This window comes from Polypterus senegalus, chromosome 4 (assembly GCF_016835505.1).
Source record: "Polypterus senegalus isolate Bchr_013 chromosome 4, ASM1683550v1, whole genome shotgun sequence".
Taxonomy (NCBI): Eukaryota; Metazoa; Chordata; class Cladistia; order Polypteriformes; family Polypteridae; genus Polypterus; species Polypterus senegalus.
Genome location: NC_053157.1, coordinates 29,006,152 through 29,030,162, shown reverse-complemented (window position 1 = coordinate 29,030,162; position 24,011 = coordinate 29,006,152). Strand labels below are relative to the sequence as shown.

Genomic DNA, 24,011 nt, shown 5'->3' with positions numbered 1-24,011 from the left:
TTTGTTACTGTAAGTTTCTGATTCGTGTCCTTAGCCTCCACCTACTTTGTTCACTTTATTAGATTTTTTTGTCAAATAAAGATTATTTTTATTCTGACAAGGCTGAAATGGGAATATAGGCAATACTTGTAGTACTGAAACTGTTAAACTGAGCGTAAAATTCAAAGCTGACCAAATTCTGTTTGCACATTTGGCAGTATTTAAATGGAATTCCAGGATATTTGGTAAGAGAACTTGGACTATTTAGCTGTATATTGAATTAAATTTAACAAATGTGGCGAAAACAGTAGAAGAGTAAGAGAAGGATGTTTCCTAATAGTTGCACACATCACAGTATTGACAAATGACAAAGTCTAAAGTGATAGATGGGTATAGAATGGAGGGATCATCAGAAAATATATTGATTACTTATAGATTACTTCTGAAAATAAATATGTTTTGTGTCTTGTATGAGGTCTCTCTCTGTTATCAGTTTATTAAATGGTCATTTTCACCCTGTTAGGGTATGGTCATTGACTACTCATTGAGGCTAAGTCAGACTTTAAGAGGGTCATGAGTAGCAATTAAATGACTGGCAAGAGTTCTCATGCACATTATGGACAACAAGGCATTTAAGGAAGGGTAAAAGATGAAAGAAATATGAAATGAAACATTATTCTTTTTTCGATTTACTGATTCCTGTACCTAAACTTTACCCACTAGACTTTAAAGTACATAGTCAGTGATTTGATTCTGGCAAATGACTCATGTGTTAACGTGACTAGATCACTTAACCTGCTGATAATGTCCATTTAACAGTCTGAGAACTAACTAATAGGGGGCAGCTAATTGAATAAGGCAGTAAGGACCTGGATCATGAGACATAAGATGAAAAATAAAAATCTGATGAAAGTAAGTAATAAAGCAAAATTACATTAGAATAGGAAACAGGAAATGATACGATGTGTGCCTTAAATGCACTAATAGATGATACATATATAAAAATTGCACTAGGAAAGGGGTAAGGTCAAGGGCAAATGTGACCTTTATCTTCCTTTTATCTCTTCATGTTAGAAACTCTGCTGTCCCATACGTAAGTGACCCCTGCATTTGGGTACAACTTTTCCTACTGAAATGCATGCACGCATACCACTTCTACAAGCAATTTAAGAACTTTAAAATGTTTGTGGAACGTGTCCTGCCCACATTGCAGTGCATTCTAGGAGAATGGGTCCCTTCAGTACCATATTAAGGCTTTGACTGGATTGCAAAGCTCTATTTTTAGATGTAAATCCTTTTTATTGTTGAAGATAATACAGTTGTAGTATGTTACAGAATCGCTGTGGTTTCAGAAAATAGGTCGACTTTATTCAAAACATTGATGAGGAAGCCCATTTAAGACGAAAACAAAAGTCATTTTCATGATGTTTAGATAGGTTTGATAACTGAAGAAGGATGTATAAATACACGTTCTTCTGTTTTGCTGTGGTAGGGTCTTAGGGTTACCCTGTTTTCTGTTGTATTCTTTATTGCATAGACCATAACAAAGTGCAACAAATCCCTGCTATAGCCCTCTTAGATATGTTATACCACCTTTAATATCTATGACCTCAGACAACAAGATAAAGTACCAGAACAGGGAGGAGAGAAGGTTACACATATATTTATGCATACATTAAATTAAGATTTCCATTTATTTACAATATAAACAAAAATAAACATCTGTGATAATAATATTATTGCAACCTAAGTACCTGTGTTAATGTCTTGATTAGTCCAGCATAGCCCCTGATCCAGCATGCCGTCAGCATAGGGCAGCAGAAAGGGCCACTCTCCTAAGGATGGTAAATGGCAGAAAAAGTATGGCCATCTACATGGATGAAACAGAGGTGTTTTGCCTAATATAAGTCCAGTCTTGTCGCACTTGATACACCTCTGCCTTTTCAAACCTGCTTCTCTATCAGCGTCATAAATGTATTTGACCCTTCCGGTCTAGGAAGGCTTATAGAATAATTGGTGTCCTACACACCTGGCCTACTCCGGTCAATTCTTCCACTCCCTGTCACAGATAGCCAGAGCACAGCACTTAACAGAAGGCCTTCTCTGATCTTATAAGTCATCAATATCCACCGAGACTGGCTTATATAGCTTCTTTGCATTTTATTGTTAGAGAGTAATATATATATATATATATATATATATATATATATATATATATATATATATATATATATATATATATATATATATATATATATATATATATATATATATACACTGGAAAAAATTAAATCTAAGCAAGTGGAAAAGTATTTATATCATGACATTAAATCTTGTTTTCCTTATTATAAGAATTATTGACTTATCAAATAATCTGTATTTACAATTATTTAGCTTACTTTAAGAAATTTTGTCAAGTAAATTTTGCTTACCCCATTGACAGATTTTTTTGCTAAATAAAAGCAAAATAACTCCCATTTAAATTTTTTTTGTCTAAATTTTGCATAAGCATTTTTTGCTGTGTGTATATATGAGCCCCTGCTGTAAAAAGCCTGAGCTCCTAGAAACCATGGAGCCGACATGCTCGCCTCCATTGTCTATCATCGGCTAAGCAAGTTTCTCTTCTCGCGGCAGTTTCTCTTTGACGACAGAGTTGCTTTCTTTGAGCTTCATGCTGTAGCCTCGCACTTCCAGGCTGAACGGACAGATACACACACTTCCACATGTAGACGTTTATATATAAGATATATATTAAAGTGCTAGATTTTTTGACAAATTGTTTTACACCATGGTTAGGTTTCAAAAAAAGCTGGCTAAAATATTCATTGGCATTTGGCTTTTTAACCACTTTGGACTGTAAGGATTCCTGTCTTTCAGTCTCTTTGATGACTTGTCAGCAGCCTTTTATTTATTATTTATCTAACATTCAGTTTGCATTTTAAATTGCTTCAGCATTGATCAGTCACTCAGTATTTATTACACAACATGTGCAAACATAAAGGGCTTTACGAGATTGCAATACAGTATCTTATAAACCAACTGATCAATACAGAAATTTAAAGAATGAAGCACAGGCCATACCAGGACATACTTGGGGTGTGTGATAAGTCTCAATCTCTTCTTTTATGGCTTATTCCATTATGAGTGCTTTACAACTAAATTGTGAACAGATTTCTGTCCATGTATCTATCCATTTTGTAGCCCACTAATCCAAGTTCATGGATTTCCTGAGATGGCATCTTTCCTGGCATTATCAGGCACAGAGTCATTTGTATTGCAGGGTCATATGGGCACCATGGGCACTGGCTAGGTGCCCACAATGTTTCTGTTTTGCTATAAAAACAGGGGCCCCAGTGCACTACTTTGCCCAGGGGCCTATGATGCTGGTAAGACAGCCCTGCGTATTAAACCAGTTTAGAGTCACTAATCAGCATACCTGTGACATGTCTGCCTTTTGCAAATGGAAGTAAAACTGGAGTGCACATAAGAAAACAATCACTCAGGTAAGAGAAGAATGTGCAAAGCGCACAACAAATTAAAAAAGTACTGATAATTCACAGAATAGGAAAACTAACTTTTCTAGTGCATCAATTTAGTTTAAATTAGCAGTTATATGATTGTTATCTAATACTTTTCCAACATACATTTTACTAATCCTTCTTTAACAATATCCACCTACTGAACTGTTATTACTATAATTTTTCTCAGCACAGCAAGATTATTTTGAGCCTGAAAGCGCATTACTAGATTTCTCTAAACAGTCAGTGTGTGTCCAGGCAGTGTGGTGTAGTAGATAAGGCGCTGGACTTCAGAACCAAAGGTTGTGGGTTCAGATTCGACTACTGACACTGTGTGACCTCGAGCAAGTCACTTCATCTGCCTGTGTTCCAGTTGGAAAAAGAAATGAAATGTAATCAAATGTTTCTCAATCGTGTAAGTCACCTTGGAGAAAGAAATCAGCCAAATAAAAGATCATCCGTCCATTATCCAACCCGCTATATCCTAACTACAGGGTCAGGTGGGCCTGCGGGAGCCAATCCCAGCCAACACAGGGTGCAAGGCAGGAAATAAATCCCGGGCAGGGCGCCAGCCCACCATAGGGTGCGTACACACACACCCACACACCAAGCACACACTATGGACAATTTAGAATCGCCAATGCACCTAACCTGCATGTCTTTGAAGTGTGGGAGGAAACCCACGCAGACACAGGGAGAACATGCAAACTCCACGCAGGGAGGACCTGGGAAGCAAAACTGGGTCTCCTAACTACGAGACAGCGGCGCTACCCACTGCGCCACCGTGCCGCCATAAATAAAAGATCAGATTGACATTATTTTAATATTCTAGCATTATTGGTATTACAACAATGAAGCAAAAATAAGCTTTTTTCTATAATAAGTTGCTGCTCCCGCACAACCCCAGAGATTTGGCTGTTTGCATGGAGCTTACCTGCTCTCTCTGTGTCCACATATTTAATTATTTACTCCAATTTTTCTCAATTATATCCCCAAAACTTCATGTTAGATCAATCAGATGCACTAAATTGGCTCTGGTGTGAGAAAGTTTGGCATTTGTGGACTTGTGTTCCTATGATGGATTGGTGTTCACTATCAAATGCTGGTGCCTGCCGTGATTTTGAATTGAGCAATGTGGATGGGAAATTTTTACCCAAGATTCTCTACCTCTGTCACTCGTATAATATTAAAGGTTATGGACAAACCTACAGCAACAACCAAGCATTTATTTATTACAGTGATTATTTAGTACAGTATAAGAAGTATTTTCTGGGGGAAAAAAAATCAATGAGCAAGTGGCACTGTGCCCATTGCTATTTATAGCTAAAACATCAGTATGTGAAATCCCTCCTTGATAATTGGGGGGTTTCAAGAATACTTCTTCACAGGCCATTTAGATGTTAGTGCAGAAAAATTAATATTTTTTCCTTATTTACTTATTTTTAGAAATTTAAGAGTGATTTTTACTCTTTTTAATTGTTATTGCAAATGCTGTATGCTATACTGAACACTATATTGTTAAAAAAAAAAAATCAAATGTTCTGAAGTCTTGTTACTCTTACTAGTTTATATTATATCATAAAGAATTACTATTTGTGAAGTTTTTCCGGGCCCTGGACCCTCTGAGGCAGGAGCAGTCCGTAGCCATCCTACTATCTTGCGATGGCCATGAAGACTGATAGCCATATCACCTTTGGAAAGACAAAGAGCTCAAGGCTCAAGACAACAAATTGGGTCAAGTCTCCTTCTGACAGTAGTTCATGTAACTGCAGCCCTGATCTCAGTATGTCAGCATGCATCTTTTATGCTAGTAGGGCTGATTTAGCACTGAGTTCACTTAATGTTTAAATATTGTCTTGTTCACCAACTAAAGTGGTTCACCTGGGTGAAGGAGGCCAACACATTTATTTATCCTACTTTAGAAAATAAAGCTAAAGGAATAAATATGCTTAATGCCAGTGCTACACTTGCCAAACAGACATTATAATTTCTAATGTACCCTAAATATTGTTTCAGTGAATTGACCACCAATGACAATAAAATTAGATTGAACATGAATAAATAAAAATGTAAGGCATATCTGCCATAATTTATCAGTACTCTTATCTTGATTATATCATAAATCCAAAACCTGCCAAACAATTTAGAACATAAAGATCTTTTATGTGGTTTGACTGTACAGACGAAATTTTCTTACTCTTTGGAAAAGTTAGCTTTCCTGCAGTCAATGGATGCTTAAAACGTTTTAAGTTATTAAGTGAATATTGTTACCATTGTTAGGACCACTTAAAGCCTGGTGAAGCTCATGATAAAAACCGAAAACACCCCATGGCCTCCTTGATTCACTGTGACTCCACTTAATGCAGGAAAGTTGCTTTGTGATTTCTTTTTTTCTGATCAGCTGACCTTGCTTTTGTATTCCTTTCCTCTGCCTTCATTTGATGAATTTTATCTTCCTTTCCCAATCTCTCTTTCTCTTTCTCTCTCTCTCTCTTTCTCCTTCTCTCATCTTGGTTTCCAGCAAGTCACAAGACTGGGGATACTTGAATGAAGATGGGGAGCTTGGTCTGGCCTATCAGGGTTTAAAGCAAGTTGCCAGGTTATTACTTTCTTTTGTTCTTGGGTTGCATTTCTGTTTTATTTTCACTTGCACCTTGGCTATGGTGGTACAGGCAGTGGTTTTTCACAAAATTCTGTCCTTAGCTGTCTGCTGTAATTTACTACAGTATTGTAGTGTAATCGATGCCTGCCAGTAATGCAAAAATGGTGTTTAGTTCATGGAAGTAACACTGACTTTTATGCAGAGAAGTAATCCACATGGTGTGCCGAGTTAAATTTATTAAGTATTTAGAATAGTTTCCTATCATGCCTTATTGCTGTTTTACTGAATTTGCAAGGTTGTAGATTTCAAAAGCAGGGAGACTCAAAGTTAATGGTGACTTTTGTCATGCGGGTGACGATTCGCCCAGCTATTTGCATTACTCGTCTTGGTGTCCACTTCAGAACACAACATTAGGTTCATTTTTTAATTTAAATAGACCTTAAGGGAATTACGGTGGCAGAGTCAGGAAGAGTGGTTGTTTTTAGGATAAACCAAAAAGTCTGACTGGCTAACCTTTATACGTCGTATGCACATTAACACAGAACCAAAATGTTTCCCAGAATTCAGAGCCCAAACCTAAAGCTAAGTTCTTACTTTATCAGTTTTTACCTTTCAAAACCTATGACCAAAGTCAAAATGCTATTCAGAAGTCTACTATATGTCAAAATGCATTTGCGAAGTTGTTACCGATATACAGTACACCTAATATTTTAGTTGGTTTTCTTTTTTTTTTTGAGTTGCTTTAGTACTAGTCAATCGTGAGTCTTTATACTTTGGAACATCCAAAATATTTCTGATGTCACGTCTCACAAAGCTGTCCACTTTTGTGGTAGACAACAGCAGAGTCCATGAACACATTTACTAAGTAAAACTATGGACAAGACCCCTTTTTCCAGTTTTAGATAATCTGAAATGGCTCCAAAACTTAACAACAACAACATTTATTTATATAGCACATTTTCATACAAAAAATATAGTTCAAAGTGGTTTACATGAAGAAGAAAGAGATAAAAGACAAAATAAATAATTAAAATTAGGGAACACTAATTAACATAGAATAAAAGTAAGGTCCGATGGCTCCATTCTGCACTAGTTGCAATCAATTGATGTCTTTTTTGGGTGGTCCTGAGAGGAGTGCATTACAGTAATCCCAAAAGCGTGAACTAATTTCTCAGCATCTTGCAATGTTATAAGATGTCTAACTTTTGCTATATTTTTTAAGTGGAAAAATGCTGTCCTAGTGATCTGATTAATATGTAATTTAAAATTCAGGTCAGAGTCAATAGTTACCCCTAAATTCTTTACCTCCATCTTGACTTTTAACCCTAATGGATCAAGTTTATTTCTAATAACCTCATTATATCCATTTTTGCCAATCACTAAAATTTCTGTTTTCTCCTTATTTAGTTTCAGAAAATTACTACTCCTCCATTCAGAAACACAAGTAAGACATTGTGTCAGTGAATCAAGAGAGTCAGGGTCATCAGGTGCTATTGATAAATACAGCTGTGTGTCATCAGCATTGTTGTGGTAGCTCACGCTATGCCCCGAGATTATCTGACCTAACGGAAGCATGTAAATTGAAAAGAGCAGCAGACCCAGGATAGAGCCTTGTGGAACACCTTATAGAATATCATGTGTCTTTGAGGTGTAATTACCACAACTAACAAAGAATTTTCTACCTGCCAGGTAAGGATTCAAACCAATTTAAGACACTGCCAGAGAGGCCCACCCATTGACTAAGGTGATTTCTAAGAATATTATGATCAATGGGATCAAATGCGGCACTCATATCTAAGAGGATGAGAACAGATAAACAGCCTCTGTCTGCATTTACCCACAAGTCATTTACTTCTTTAAGAGGAGATTATTTAGAGTTGTCCAAGGGTAGTAATATTTAAAGGTTAGTTTTAATAAATGCCAATAGATGTAAAGCATTCCACAAATTAAAATAAAAATGTTAGATTTGAATACACAAATGGGAGGTTTGAGACTTGAAAGTACTGCTTATGAGAAGGACTTGGGGGTGATAATGGACTTGTCATATGTCCACATCCGGGCAGTGGACAGAAGTCATTTGGAAGACTAACAGGATATGTCAAGCACAAACTAAGAGAGGTTTAAGGTGTAAAATATATAAAATGGATTGATAAGGCCTCATTAACAATATTGTGTGCAATTCAAATGAAAGAAAGCAAATCTAAGAGAATATTAAGAGGGAACTTCTTTTGAAATGCCAAATTAGTCAGTAGGTAAAGACCAGAGCTTGAATGAGCACAGAGGCATGAGGAAGAGGAGGATTCAGATTTATTGAGAGGCATAACTGCACCATAATAACTAAAGGGTGAACAACATATCCTTTGAGTATCATATGCTTGTCACTGCTTTGGGGTGCCACTTTGGTGACCGATGTCTCAGCTGGATACACTTGTTTCCATGCTCTTTGCTTTCTTTATTTTTGATACATTTGTCCAGTTTTGGCCTTCTATGGTCATATCATGACTTTACAGCCATCTTGAAAAAGGAGAAGACTCCTTTTCTGAAATGCTGAGTTAAGAGATCCTTTCCCCACTGTACTATGGGATTTTTGAAAGGAAAGACTTTAAAATGTTTTTATATATTACAGAAATGCTGTCTGAGTCCTCAAGACTGATCAAGGAGGTTAGGAAAATTGGACAGATTTTGTTTAGCAAAGTTTCTAATGTGGAAATAGTGGAAAAATTGATGGGAAGTTAAATTTGAAGTGCAGTTGTTTGTAGGATGAAAACACATTATCTTTGTACAAATCTCTAATTGATTTAATCCAGGGGGCAGCATTTTTTGTACCCCTCCTACCTTCCATTGAGTAGAAATGTGCATAACTCTGCACTTCACACCCCCATCACATCATTAATAGAAATATACATATCTCTCCACCCATGAAAAAGACCAAGGGTGACCCTCAAAACACCCCACCCCCAGCTCTTTGATCAAAAATACAAAACCACACAAGCATCTCAGCACTGAAAACACCAAGGCAGGATCTCTGAAAAAGCATATATTCCTGAAAAAACATAATGCCCTAGGTAAGTGCAGAGATATATAAGATTTAGATGTGAATTTTATAGTTTCACTTAAGGTGGCAAAAATACTAGTGCTGCCCCTGTGGTTGAAAAAAAAATGTTTAACAAAAAGCTGGGACACATAAATCGAGGGTGCTATGCGCGACTGTCTTGTGAAATACAGGACTTTGGGTCACCCCGGCCAGAGTGAATTATCTGCTTCTTTTATGTTGAATCTTTTCTTTAGGAAGGTTCAGTGTGTGTTTTGTCCTCTTTCTGTATACTGTGTAACTTCTCTTGAAAGCTTACTGTCTTATATTCTGATCAGTACTGCTAAAATTTGGAGGTATACCTAGTTAGAGTCACCCAATTTGTCTTCTGTGTGGTAGATTTTCATTTCATTTTATTTTGACAGCATGTTGCATGAGCTGGCACTTCAGCCTGAAATCAAAAGACATTTTAGCTTAAAGCATTTTTCTTACTTTCATCCTCTACCTTCTTAAAATTTTCATATACATTACCATACTGAACTCCTTTTAGCTTAAGTGCAAAAAAATGTCTTGCAAGTTCTGAATCTCATATTCACTGGAGGCAAAGCTTGGCTGTGAATTTTAATGGTACTATTGTCCCATCAATCTGCATTTTTTCATATGCAAAAGCAGAATGCTTAAAGAATGCAAAAGGAACAGATGTGGATCTTCTTGATCAAAAGCAACTTTAATATCATTCCTCTCTAAGCAGTTATTCCCTTATTGTGTTCTGCTGTGTTATAGCTACTGATGCTTATTTTCCTACAGCTGCCATTTCTTTACTGGAAGATGGTGTACTTTTTAGCTGTTTACTTCCCAAAGGGGATTTCACTTTGTAAAATTAAAATAATGGGTTGGCTCAAAATATCCATGTATTGTGAAAGTGTAGCAGCCAGCAAAACTCAGTGATGAAAAGTGATAAATCAAATGAGCAAAGTGTGACCAGAGGTTCACCTTTACATGCCTTTATACATCAATGGCACTCAGTTTGCTAGACTTCTGTGTCCCTGCTAAGTGGTTGGCAACACATCAGATAGCGAGTAACACTACCCTTAAACTCCATGGGTTACAAGAAACAAGAGGAGTAAACATTTAATAGGCAGACAGTCTTCATTTGGACCCTGCCCCTATACCACTCTCAGTATATGAACTATGCAAACATTCAAATTCCAGGTGGTGAGGGGGAATTTTTATGTCAGAATTACGTAAGCAAGAAATAAGGGTATGTGTGAATATAAAACAAAGGACTTGTACTGTGCAGTTACCTCTCCAAATTAAGAGATCAGCTCTTCACTGACTTTTTGAGGGCAAAAATCTAAGTGAACATTAAGAGGGTAATTCTGTTGAAATGACAAATCAGTAAGTAGGTAAAGACCAGGGCTTGAATGAGCTCAGAGGCAGGGAGCAGAATAGTCACGTATTTGTATTCAGAATTATAGTAAAAAAAGACACAACATGCAGAACATATTACCAGTATTTGGTCCCAGATCTCAACACAGAATGGGGCAAACATATGTAATAAAGTGTGTGTCTGTGCCAGCATTCATACTACATGCATTTAAGAACAGGTAATCCACATGAAGCTAAGGATGTGTGGGCCCAACTAGGAAAAGCTTGGGTTGCTACTGGAAGAGGTGTTTTTGGAGCCATCAGGAGGCACTTACGTTGTGTTCTGTGTGTGGATCCCAATGACCCGGTTCCCACTGTAAAACTGGTGGTGTCCTTTGGATGAGACATAAAACTGAGGTCCTGAGTCTCTGTGTTCATAAAATATCCCTAGGTGTCTTTGGAAATGAGTAGGGTATTTTCCAACATCTTGGTAAATTGCCCACCATGGTGCTGGACATTGTGGCCTCCTAACCATCCCATGTCCCTTACTGGCTAACTATCTCTCGTACTCCTTCATCACTTAACAGCTAATATGTGGCGAGTGTATTGGTGTATAAATGGCTGCCGTCACATTATCTTGGTGGATTCTGCATGTTAGTAGTGGTTGAAATTTCTCCCCACTGGCAATGTAAAGTTCTTTAAGTAGGTTAGAAAAGTGTTGAATAAATGTAATTGATTAATTTAGGTATTGCTGTAAACACAAAGCATCAATTTGTTTATATGTTTAAATTCTTTAGTCTTGATGTAAGCTTTTCATTTCCAGATTGTTAACCCTATAAACTCTCATGCAAAACCATGCTGAAGAGTAAGAGAGAAAGCCTGTCTTTTAAATCCATTACACTGTTTTTTTAGGTGCATTTCCATAAAATGTAAAGCCACCTATTGTTGTCGTCATGTGTGTCTATTTATCCGTCCGCATGACTTTCAATGGACTCATGTTTTTGAATTGTGGAAATCTGCTGAAAAAGTTCCATTTTCATTTAGATATCTCGAATAGAGTATGCCATACACAAATTTTACATTTCAAAATCCCCCCAAATTAAAAACATTAGGAAATTCATAAAATCATCAGCCTTGAAACAGAGCAACCGTCCGTACAATCTCTCATTTATTTACTTTTTTAAACTCGCCTAGACAGAGGCTATTTCAATTTGTGCATTTTGTATATGTTCCTCTTTTTACATGTCCAATAGCCACTCCTGACAGCAAAGCAAATTATTATGATTATTGAAATGTCAGTAGAGGCACATGCAGTGGTGAGAAGTCACTGCCACATCGACGGCCTGCACGCTCACAGGGAGGTGACACTGTAAGTTTCAACTGTCCATCAGGAATTTAAGAAATATGAACTACAGCTAGCCATAAACTATCCACAACTATCAATCGCACACCACTCAGTGCATTTTGTACATCACTTGAGTTGGAGTCTGCTGTTTATGAAAGCCATTTCACCCATTGCAAGGCTATTTGGGCTACGTTTTTAAACTACTTGATTCTATGATTTTGAAATGCAATTAAAAACATATATTTTATGGACCCAAATAGAAGTAATTACATTCTATTAACACTGTTATTTCTGAATATTAATCATTGTTATTACAGAAATGTTTAATAAATAAAAGTATGGTGCTCTCTGTAATGTTTAGGACAAAGACACCTTTTTCTTGATTTCCCCCTCTGCTCCACAGTTGAAAATTACACATCACACAATTCAGACATTGTGATTAAAGTGCACATGGCAGACTTTCATTTAAGGGGATTTGCATACATTTCAATCACACCTTATAGAAATGACACCACTTTTTCTACATGGTCCCACCATTTCAGGGCACCATAATGTTTAGGACACAGCAATGGCAGGTCTATGAAAGAAGTCATATTTAGCACTTTGTTGCATATTCCTTGTTAGCAATGGCTGCATGAAGGCTGTGATTCATAGACATCACCAAGTGATGAGGATCTTCCCTGGTGATGTTCCACCAAGGAACCGACGTCCTGCTCTCTATTCCCAAGCCCAGATATTGTGTGTGTGTGTGTGTGTGTGTGTGGAGTTTGCATGTTCTGCTTGTGTCTGTGTGGTTTTTCCTCTTAGTATTCTGGCTTTTCCTTCCACATACCCAAAGATGTGTATATTAAGTTAACTGCCAGTTCAGATTGGCCCTGGGTGGGTGTATGCATGAGTGGGGCCTGCCATGGACTAATCCATGCTTAATTCCAGTCTTGTACCCAGTACTGCCAGGATGGGCTCTGGCATCAGTGACCACTGATTATTCAGATAAGATGATTGACTTGAGCGTGTGGAGCACTTCTTTGGCTTGACCACTGGCAATATAAAGTTCCTGATATTTGTGCTCAATGATGGCAGCTGCTTTTTCCTATTGCTGTTGGTTTTAACCTTTATACTGTTGTACATTCTTCTTCATATTACATTCAATACATCTTTCTGTCCTTGGCTTCCTGTAAATAAAATATTCAGAATTTTCTTATGACTCGTTAATGACATTGTATTTCTCCTGGATCATGTTTGGCACTACAGTGGGATGCAAAAGTTTGGGCAACCTTGTTAATAGTCATTATTTTCCTGTATAAATCCTTGGTTGTTACGATAAAAAATGTCAGTTAAATATATCATATAGGAGACACACACAGTGATATTTGAGAAGTGAAATGAAGTTTATTGGATTTACAGACAGTGTGCAATAATTGTTCAAACAAAATCAGGCAGGTGCATAAATTTGGGCTCCACAAAAAAGAAATGAAATCAATATTTAGTAGATCCGCCTTTTGCAGAAATTACAGCCTCTAAACGCTTCCTGTAGGTTCCAATGAGAGTCTGGATTGTGGTTGAAGGTATTTTGGACCATTCCTCTTTACAAAACATCTCTAGTTCATTCAGGTTTGATGGCTTCCGAGCATGGACAGCTCTCTTTAACTCACACCACAGATTTTCAATTATATTCAGGTCTGGGGACTGAGATGGCCATTCCAGAACGTTGTACTTGTTCCTCTGCATGAATGCCTTACTGGATTTTGAGCAGTGTTTCGGGTCGTTGTCTTGTTGAAAGATCCAGCCCGCCGCAGCTTCAGCTTTGTCACTGATTCCTGGACATTGGTCTCCAGAATCTGCTGATACTGAGTGGAATCCATGCGTCCCTCAACTTTGACAAGATTCCCAGTCCCTGCACTGGCCACACAGCCCCACAGCATGATGGAACCACCACCATATTTTACTGTAGGTAGCAGGTGTTTTTCTTGGAATGCTGTGTTCTTTTTCCTCCATGCATAACGCCCCTTGTTATGCCCAAATAACTCAATTTTAGTTTCATCAGTCCACAGCACCTTATTCCAAAATGAAGCTGGCTTGTCCAAATGTGCTTGAGCAGACCTCAAGCGGCTCTGTTTGTGCTGTGGGCGAGAAAAGGCTTCCTCTGCATCACTCTCACATACAGCATCTCCTTGTGTAAAGTGCGCCGAATGGTTGAACGATGCACAGTGACTCCATCTGCTGCAAGATGATGTTGTAGGTCTTTGGTGCTGGTCTGTGGGTTGACTCTGACTGTTCTCACCATTCGTCACTTCTGTCTATCCAAAATCTTTCTTGGTCTGCCACTTGAGCCTTAACTTGAACTGAGCCTGTGGTCTTCCATTTCCTCAATATGTTCCTAACTGTGGAAACAGACAGCTTAAATCTCTGGGACAGCTTTCTGTATCCTTCCCTAAACCATGATGGTGAACAATCTTTGTCTTCAGGTCATTTGAGAGTTGTTTTGTGACCCCCATGTTGCTACTCTTCAGAGAAAATTAAAGGAGGAGGGAAACTTACAATTGACCCCCTTAAATACTCTTTCTCATTATAGGATTCACCTGTGTATGTAGGTCAGGGGTCACTGAGCTTACCAAGCCAATTTGAGTTCCAATAATTAGTTCTAAAAGTTTAGGAATCAATAAAATGACATCGGTGCCCAAATTTATGCACCTGCCTGATTTTGTTTGAACAATTATTGCACACTTTCTGTAAATCCAATAAACTTCATTTCACTTCTCAAATATCACTGTGTGTGTCTCCTATATGATACATTTAACTGACATTTTTTATCGTAACAACCAACGATTTATACAGGAAAATAATGACTATTAACAAGGTTGCCCAAACTTTTGCATCCCACTGTATTTATCCATCCATCCATTATTTAGCCCGCTATATCCTAACTACAGGGTCACGGGGGTCTGCTGGAGCAAATCCCAGCCAACACAGGGCGCAAGGCAGGAAACAAACCCCGGGCAGGGCACCAGCACACGCTAGGAACAATTTAGAATCGCCAATGCACCTAATCTGCATGTCTTTGGACTGTGGGAGGAAACCCACACAGACACAGGGAGAACATGCAAACTACACGCAGGGAGGAACCGGGAAGCGAACCCTGGTCTCCTAACTGCGAGGCAGCAGCGCTACTCACTGCGCCACCGTGCCGCCCTGGCACCATTTAATTATTTTAAATATATAGTTGGTAAGTATTTCTTAAAAAGTCCCTTCAAGTACTGGCAGATATTATATATCTCATTAGTAAGTTTCTTTGAAGTTGCTGCACTCATTAACTTCTTTGCTTGCTTTGCCTTAGACTTTTGGAAGCCCAGTTGCAGTCTCAGAGCATGCAGCACAAGGAGGAATTGGAGGCACTGCACGCTCAGATCGACGGGCTTAAAGATGAGGTGGAAAGGCGGCAGGAGCTCCTGGCTCAGACTCTGCAGCTCTCGCCGGAGGCGCAAGTGGAGTTCAGCATTCAGCAGGAGATCACACGTCTCACGAATGAAAACTTGGTGAGGCATCATTGCACTAGTGCCATCCCATAATTCAGCTTCTTTTATAATTATTTATTGTCTCATTTCTGGGCTCTCATGACTGCACTGTGATTTCTAGAATGCATTGTTGCATGTACAGCATAAGTGTCTGTAGCCAAATATTTGAAGTGTGTCAAGTGATCTGTGAGGTTTATCCCATAATACATGATTTTATACAAAACTAAGGCCATGAATGAGAATATCTAAACTATGCAAACCATTATTGCCATGTAAGCAACTGACAGGAAGATGGGAAGAGGCAAGCAGAGACAACTCAGGCAGGCTGTTAAAAGAGAGGAGGTGTATCCTGTGGTCTGATGGTCAGTTTATGGTCAATATGCTGGTGCTATTTACACTCACCTTACGCCAGTAAAAGATTGTAGCCCATGTTTGGCAAATGCATGTTCTTATTTTGGAAACAAAGACAGTGAGAAAAGTATAAAGCCCTGGCAACTGCACTGAACATTAGAGCTTACCTACGGACAGATGGAGGAGATCGCTCCTGCCTGTACCTAGGAAACATGCCTTCGCACTCCCTCGAAGCAGGCCAGACCTGACTGCATGCTTTTGCCAGTAGCTCTCCTTCGAAAATAGTATTGTTGTGAGTGTCCAGCTGATATTAAAAGAAGCTAAGAGTATTCTTTCTTTAGTGTTATGTTTTCTTCCAACTTTGAAGAATGCAATATTTTATTTCATTCCATATCAAATCAACCAATGGCCCATGCACTTCAGATTCAGAAAATTCTGGGAAAACTACCAGATGTCCCCATGTTCGTCAGGAGACCCCCTGTAAAATGTTTTTGATGTAAGATCAATACTTTCCAAGATACACAGCTAGTTTACCGAGGCCAGGGGGTTGTTAATTTTATCCAGTCTCATTTTATTCACCAAATTTCACAAGTTCATAGCTCAAGAACTAAACCACCGAGCAGGCTCAGACTTTGCACGCTGGTACATTATTTGGTATAGTATGTGATGAAATTCAAACATTTGGTCCAGATGACCCTGCATGGTGAAAACAACACCTTGAAAATGTTCAAAATTTAATTTGAGTTTTTGGCTTAGCTATGTTTAGGCCTGAGAAACGCTTATTTGTAACCCACATAGACTTCAGATAACTGTATAGGCTTTCTGAAAAGCAATAAACTGGAACGTAACTGTATCAGGGTCTGAACGGCAGAGCTCTCCGATCCAAAAATAATTTTGGATTTCATTTGCAGAGCAACCTAACCACATGTGAGTATGTGCAGATCATTTTAAACATATTTTTCATTTATTCAACATTATCCCTTCTTTTTCAAAATACAAACCTTACTTTTCTTATGTAAATCTTTCATGTTTATTTCCCATCCTATACATGGATTGAATGTGCCATGTGTCAATAATTTTAATCATTGAGTTTTCAATCAGTAAGTTATCACAAATGTCAGACCTTTTTCATATCAAATGGCAAAGTCCTATCTTGTGTTGCTGAGCAGAGAATGCAATTCTCCAAGGCCAAAAGAGTACCCGGTACCTGAGAATGCCACCGTTACATCCCTACAGAAGATGGAAAACTCAAAGTCAGCCAGGTGTCTGGTGATGGCAGTCAATTAACTGTCCGAATATTCACTACTGAAGCAGCAGCTGAGATCCAGCCCTGTGACAATCACACTCTCTGACATTAGACCAGTGTCCTATTGGTGGCTGTGTTGGGTGCATGTATGATGACAAATGTTGGACTGGTGTGATTCGTGACGAGAGTGAAGCTGAATCGGACTTCCTGATATGTTTAATGCATCCAAACTATTCTGAACAGTCTTTCCATTGGCCATCTAGAGATAATATTTGTTGGGAGCCATTACAGTGTGTCATTGCACTGCTTAGTGCACCTACAACAGTCAGTGGGAGGCTACAGTACCATCTTGATCTCAAAGACACAGAGTCCTACACTCTGTACTTCGATTGAAACAGAAATGAAATGGGTTGCATTCCTGCTGCTTCAATACCAAGATGTTAACATTTCATTATAACTAGTGTTGTATTTAATGATTAATCAAGCAGCTTCTGTTCATGTGTTGGACTTAATGTGCCTTTGGTGATTTTTTTTTTTCCCACTAATCCTATACCCAAGTTAGTAATGAAGAACTTGATGATTATCATTACTGACAAATGTAAATTTAACCCATGTTTAGAATAGAAAATAAAAATGAAAGATTCACATAAGAAAAGCAAGACTTGTTTTTGAGAAAGAAGGGACAATGCAGGATACAGGAAAAAATATTTTAAATACAGTATGTCTGGACATTCCCACAGTGCATTAAGCTGGTCTGCAAATTAGACCCAAAATGGTTTTCTCACATCTGAGGGGTTTGCTGGTCAAACTCTTATGCTGTTTCTTAATGGTTTCTAACCTTCTGAAAAGCCCTGAGTAGGTATCTAAACATGGAAAATCATTTCAGAAGGCTGTATCAGTTACTGTAGATGTATGCTTTCTGAAAGCCTAAGCATAGCAATGCCAAAGGTGAAAAATATTTTTTGTTTCCATTTTAGAAGGTCTGCTGTTACCAAAGTGTGTCTCCTAGACCAAACATTTTAATTTCATTACATACTATACCTACAAAGGTACAAGAATGCAAAATCTGAGCCTGCTGGGCAGTTTAGTTCTTGAGATATGGTCTTGTAAAATTGATGAAAAATATAAAGCTGTGTCAAATTTGAAACCCCTCTGTGGTGTTATGGGTCCACAGCTCGTTGAGTAAAGGCCATTTTTAAATAAATAATCATTGTGCTCGCGGCTTAGTGAGGGGACGTTGGGCCATAGCGAGCCGTGGGGCGATCCGTAGGGTGTGGGCGTTTCTCACCTAGTGCACAGGTGAGGAACTGCCCACATTCATGATTGTCCCTCGGCTAATGCTGCAGCTGCTGTGGCCCTCGTCATTTTAAAAAGAAGCGCGAGTCGGTTTTAAAGGGGGGAAGAAAGAAACGTTCGGAGGGAAAAAGAAATGGAGAGAGAGAAAGAAGTAAAGGAGAGGACGGAGGTTACCGGGAGCAGGAGAAGAAGCGGGCGGTGCGTGAGTGTGGTGAGCGCACGATCGAGCGCTCGTGGACAGCTGCATGGAAGCTGGGTGTTAGGCCGACACCCACGTGTTGGTGTTGATGTCGCTCCCGCTGAGCGATCAGGTAGCGGGAGTGACCAGGGAAGGCGACTGGCCGTGGAGAGGCCATGGAAAGGCAGCGAAGTCGGGAGACTTGGTGGTGGGAATCCCCAACGTGAGCGACCTGGCCGTTGTGGGAAACCAAGTTCTCCGGGACTGGGATGAGTGCCATACCGAAGCCAGGGATCGGGAGGTCTCCAGTCTCGTGCGTGTGTTTCAGGAGGGCAGCTGCAGAGAGCGTCTTGCCTGCTGCGATGCCCAAACGGGATTAGCAGGTGAGACGCATATAGAAAATAGGCACCGGATTTTGTTAGTGTTTTAAGACTGCTTCCAAGAGAAGATTTTAACCTCACGATTTTAAGGATTGTTTTTTCTATTTATTGATTTTTCCAATGGTTTTAACCTCCACGTGTTCTTTTTATGGATTATTTATTTAATGAATATGAAGAACTGCACTATTTATTTGAACACTGTTTTTGATTTGTTGACTGTTTTAAATAAAAGCACTTTTGCACTTTTTACCTTCCCCTTGCTCAGATGCTTAATTTGCCTCCATTGACTAGCTCACTCGGCAACATTATCGACGGTGTTGGGTTCGAGTGCTTCCAATAGCAAAGGGAGTGTGGAGCCAGAACCCACATCGTCACACCCTCTCCCCTCACAAAATTGGCTGTATCTTGGAAAGTATTGATCTTACATCAAAATAATTTTGCATGGTGTCTCCTGGATAATATGGGTATACCTGATATTTTTTTCTGAATTTTTTGTTACAGAAATGCATGAGATTTCTGGACAATAGATTATATATATGCTTTTGGTTTAGTATAAGGTGCAGTCTCTAATGAACATACAGTGGTGTGAAAAACTATTTGCCCCCTTCCTGATTTCTTATTCTTTTGCATGTTTGTCACACAAAATGTTTCTGATCATCAAACACATTTAACCATTAGTCAAATATAACACAAGTAAACACAAAATGCAGTTTTTAAATGATGGTTTTATTATTTAGGGAGAAAAAATCCAAACCTACATGGCCCTGTGTGAAAAAGTAATTGCCCCTTGTTAAAAAATAACCTACCTGTGGTGTATCACACCTGAGTTCAATTTCCGTAGCCACCCCCAGGCCTGATTACTGCCACACCTGTTTCAATCAAGAAATCACTTAAATAGGAGCTGCCTGACACACAGAAGTAGACCAAAAGCACCTCAAAAGCTAGACATCATGCCAAGATCCAAAGAAATTCAGGAACAAATGAGAACAGAAGTAATTGAGATCTATCAGTCTGGTAAAGGTTATAAAGCCATTTCTAAAGCTTTGGGACTCCAGCGAACCACAGTGAGAGCCATTATCCACAAATGGCAAAAACATGGAACAGTGGTGAACCTTCCCAGGAGTGGCCGGCCGACCAAAATTACCCCAAGAGTGCAGAGACGACTCATCTGAGAGGTCACAAAAGACCCCAGGACAACGTCTAAAGAACTGCAGGCCTCACTTGCCTCAATTAAGGTCAGTGTTCACGACTCCACCATAAGAAAGAGACTGGGCAAAAACGGCCTGCATGGCAGATTTCCAAGACGCAAACCACTGTTAAGCAAAAGAACATTAGGGCTCGTCTCAATTTTGCTAAGAAACATCTCAATGATTGCCAAGACTTTTGGGAAAATACCTTGTGGACTGATGAGACAAAAGTTGAACTTTTTGGAAGACAAATGTCCCGTTACATCTGGCGTAAAAGGAACACAGCATTTCAGAAAAAGAACATCATACCAACAGTAAAATATGGTGGTGGTAGTGTGATGGTCTGGGGTTGTTTTGCTGCTTCAGGACCTGGAAGGCTTGCTGTGATAGATGGAACCATGAATTCTACTGTCTACCAAAAATCCTGAAGAAGAATGTCCGGCCATCTGTTCGTCAACTCAACCTGAAGCGATCTTGGTGCTGCAACAGGACAATGACCCAAAACACACCAGCAAATCCACCTCTGAATGGCTGAAGAAAAACAAAATGAAGACTTTGGAGTGGCCTAGTCAAAGTCCTGACCTGAATCCAATTGAGATGCTATGGCATGACCTTAAAAAGGCGGCTCATGCTAGAAAACCCTCAAATAAAGCTGAATTACAACAATTCTGCAAAGATGAGTGGGCCAAAATTCCTCCAGAGCGCTGTAAAAGACTCATTGCAAGTTATCGCCAACGCTTGATTGCAGTTATTGCTGCTAAGGGTGGCCCAACCAGTTATTAGGTTCAGGGGGCAATTACTTTTTCACACAGGGCCATGTAGGTTTGGATTTTTTTTCTCCCTAATAATAAAAACCATCATTTAAAAACTGCATTTTGTGTTTACTTGTGTTATATTTGACTAATGGTTAAATGTGTTTGATGATCAGAAACATTTTGTGTGACAAACATGCAAAAGAATAAGAAATCAGGAAGGGGGCAAATAGTTTTTCACACCACTGTATTCCCAGGGAGTGTGCACCCCCCCACTGGGTGCAGCATCCTGTGACCTTTTTCGATTATAGACATGTCTCTTATTTTCAACTACTGTATTATGTAAATATGTGTTTGTTTAACTTTTGTTAATTATTCATTGCTTAGAATAGGCTAAAAGATTTTTAAGCTTAATGGTAGGATATGAGGTTTATGCAGTTGGTCTTTCAGACAGTAACTACAGCAATTGCTTGTACTGTTTCCAGCAACTCCATCAGAAATATCTGAGCTTTTTGGATTCTTTGTATACTCTTGGACAAGCAAAAGTAGTAAATAAACAGCACACGTTTATTTGTTTAGCAGGGTTGTTTTCGGGAAACTTTTCGACCATGGAAGTTTTTTAACAATTATAACCATAGATTTGCTATCGGTGGGACAGTGCTGAGCAGAGCGCAATTGCTCTTTGCTGCTTAAATCTCCGCCCCTACTTTGAGCTCCACCTTCATGAGTTGTTGGATTAGCTTAGAAATGTGATGCTCGGTGAACCATCTAATTGCTCCTACCCACATTTAATAAGAATTCCCTCATGGTTGTCTCCAGATGTACAGTATATATTATATTCTAAGAGACTCCTGACACACTAACAGTGAGGACTTTCCACCAACAAATCATTCAGCAGAAGTGTGTCAAGAATTACCACTGGGGTTCTTTGTACCTTCATAATGCCTCACTGTGACTGTGAATGCCTTTCTTTATATTTAGCCAAGACAGAAGTTGTTTTTTTTTTTTTTCCTCTGTTCAGTTAGTAATTCTGTTGTGTATTTGAGAAGAGGTTTGTTGTTTTTCATAATATAATCATATTTATTTATCGAGCAACTGTTAAAAGCCAGATTTCCTCCTGGGGGCAAATGAAGTTCTTTCTGTCTAACTGCTTGCTTAATTAGGTTAGGAGCCCAATTAAAAACAAGAGTTGGTTGGCCACATGGAGTCCGTAAGACTGAGTTTGAGAGCCACTGAATTACTCTAATGTTCGAATGTTTTTCATAATGAAAAAGTAATATAGTGACTATCCAATTATCTGATAACACTTGGCAATTAGTTTGTTTTCCTGACACTGTGAAGGCATAGAGGGAAGGAAATGAAAAGAAAAAGAAAATGAATCCAGGAATGGTTTATTTAAGATTGTTATTGAAGCAAAGTCTTATTCTTTTAAGCAGTTACACATAATTGAGACTTTCAAATATTTTTTAAGTTTTGAGTAGTAACTTCTGTTATTTTTTATTTTGACGCCAGGACCTTAAAGAATTGGTTGAAAAATTAGAAAAAAATGAAAAGAAACTGAAAAAGCAGTTGAGAATTTATATGAAGAAAGTACAGGAACTCGAAGGTGAGATTATTGTTTATTGTACCCAGCACAACTTGCTCTCTTCTTGAATGTATTGTAAAACTCCAAGTCTCTAAGCAGCATGGATATTAGTCAAAACTGATTATTGTCAACAGGTCACCTTTCCACTATATAGTAATTTTAAACTCAAAAATATTTAAAGCCGGCAGTTCAATTTTATTAAAGCAGCAACAATCTCATAGAAAATTACAAAACTTTTGTTTACTTTCTCATATAGGGAAAGTATTATAATCGTAAAAATTTAACCTCGAGATTTTGATGAATCTCTGCATTTTAGACCTCCATGAATCTGAAGTACCATTTTTGGAATTATGTCTGTGCGACTGTCTGTGTGTGTGTGTATGTCAACACGATAACTTGAGTACGCTTTCACTAAAAAAAAACACATTATGCATACAAGTATTAGGTACAAAACATAGATTTCTATCAACGGTTGAGCTATTTCCGCTAACCAGAAGTGGTACTTTTTTATTCATGCAGCTGCAGAATCTGATTATTCAATTTTACTTTTATAATAATGGTTCAATATATTATTAATTTGATTTGATTTGTTGTTGATGGTTCTTTAATGTACATAATATAAAAATATAATCATTGTCTTGCAGTTTACTCCTCAAATATCCATCCCCATACCTGAGCATACAAGAAAATCTAGGGGAGACCACTCCCAATTTTTTTGACTTTGGATACCTTTAAACCAATCTAATAATAATCTCGCAATTACCAATGCTACCTGTGTAGGTTAGTCTGTTGTCCAGTCATCAGCAGGCTGCTTTCTGTGAGTTGTCATATGCATTTTGTGAGTCTCTGCTAGAGATGCCAACACAAGTTAGTTAAGGCTGGTAAAGATGGAGTTTCAACAGAATGAGGTGTAAAACTAAGTGATGGTGGACGTGATTGGAGAAAAAGTAGGTGAGGAAAAACACCTTGGCACTTGGTGTACAAATTAAATAAACCTGATACTTGTTTCTGCAGTGTGCCTTAACCCTTTGAAGCCTGTCCTCCACAATATTTTGGTACTATAACCCTAGCCTCCCCAGCAATTTTTAACTATTTTGAAAAACAAATATTTTGATTTAGTCAGTCAGTGTCCAACCTGCTATATCCTAACACAGGTTCACAGGGGTCTGCTGGAGCCAATCCTAGCCAGCACAAGGCAGGAACAAATCCCTTGCAGGGCGTCAACCCAGTGGCATAGCTCGAGTTCGTGCTTCTCGAGGCGGGGCTTCAATTTGCCACCCTCCAACATATCTGAATATGTTAAACTATTTAAATAGAAAATTTAAATTACATATAGAGGAAAATTAAGATACATTTTGCATAGAGTTATTCATATATAAAGAAACAGCAATTATTTTTTATATACATTTTTAAGCATCAACTAGACAAGAATATAGTATAGACGCACTGATAAGCCGTGTTCTAATTATTAGTTTAATTATGCTATGAAAACCAGAACCAAAGTAGGGTACAAGTAATAGGTGGGGATGTTTTCTGCGCAGAGCAAGAACGCATTCGGATTAATAATGAAATGAAATTATAAATTGTAAATTTGTTGTTTATCCTTCTAGAAATTATTATCGGTGTAATGTTTATGTTTATTTTTGTCATTGCCTCATAAATTTCAACTGCTGTGTCTGAT

General features: G+C 38.5%; 1 protein-coding gene across 2 annotated transcripts in view; it reads left to right on the top strand.

The window, feature by feature from the left end:
* The window catches only part of myo5b (myosin VB), a 537,981-nt gene that overhangs the window by 471,378 nt on the left and 42,592 nt on the right, over positions 1-24,011 (top strand). The window contains exons 30-32 of one of the 2 annotated variants that reach the window (XM_039750391.1): positions 6,019-6,096; positions 15,178-15,376; positions 22,258-22,351. In XM_039750391.1, the coding sequence (XP_039606325.1) occupies positions 6,019-6,096; positions 15,178-15,376; positions 22,258-22,351 (371 nt within the window). The remainder of the gene's footprint in view (positions 1-6,018; positions 6,097-15,177; positions 15,377-22,257; positions 22,352-24,011) is intronic. The other variant, XM_039750392.1, reaches the window with a different exon arrangement.